General features: G+C 43.6%; 1 protein-coding gene across 1 annotated transcript in view; it reads right to left on the bottom strand.

Annotated features, from left to right (window-relative positions):
* Positions 1-658, bottom strand: part of LOC119590556 (tripartite motif-containing protein 55-like) — a gene marked incomplete at its 3' end in the record, with an annotated part of 10280 nt that overhangs the window by 8187 nt on the left and 1435 nt on the right. The window contains 1 exon segment of the mRNA XM_037939219.1: positions 181-326. Coding sequence (XP_037795147.1) covers positions 181-326 — 146 coding nt within the window.

Here is a 658-nt window from a genome sequence, read left to right as displayed (position 1 = left end):
CCCTTCTTCTCCCTAACCTTTTCCCTAAACCCCTTTTTTTCCCCTAAGACTCACCTCCTTCAGGGTCTTTTCCCTTGAGCCTTCTTCCCCTAAACCCCTTTTTCCCCCTAAACCCCTTTTTTTCCCCTAAGACTCACCTCCTTCAGGGTCTTCCCCAGAGACCCCCCATTTTCCCTAGACCTCCTTCAGGGTCTTTTCCCTAGAGCCTTCTTCCGGAGGCGTTGAGGGAGACAGGCTGGCCACCTCCAGGAGGGAATAATTGACAGGTAGATCATCTAAGGACGAAACGGGTTGACAGCGCCGGCAGGTTGGGCACTGGAACTGCCCTGGGGGTGGAAAGGGGGTTGGTGTTGTTGCTTTTGTTGTTGCTTTTATGTTGGTTTTGTTGTTGTTGTTTTCTATGTTTTTGCTGTTGATTTGATGTTTTTGTTGTTGTTGTTTTCATGTTTTGTTGTTGTTTTTGCTGGTTTTGTTGTTGTTTTTCATAGTGTCTTTGCTGTCGTTTTTCATGTTGTTTTCGTTTTTGATGTTTGTGTTGTTGTTTTTGTCACTGATGTCACTGTTCTTTATTTTGTTATTGCTTTGGTACGCAGCGTTAGTGTTTCGTTCAAGTTCAGTTTGTTTTCATTTATTTGTCTGTATTACTGTATTTTTCTGG

The sequence above is a fragment of the Penaeus monodon genome, chromosome 27 (assembly GCF_015228065.2).
Source record: "Penaeus monodon isolate SGIC_2016 chromosome 27, NSTDA_Pmon_1, whole genome shotgun sequence".
Taxonomy (NCBI): Eukaryota; Metazoa; Arthropoda; class Malacostraca; order Decapoda; family Penaeidae; genus Penaeus; species Penaeus monodon.
This window is presented reverse-complemented; position numbering and strand designations above follow the sequence as displayed.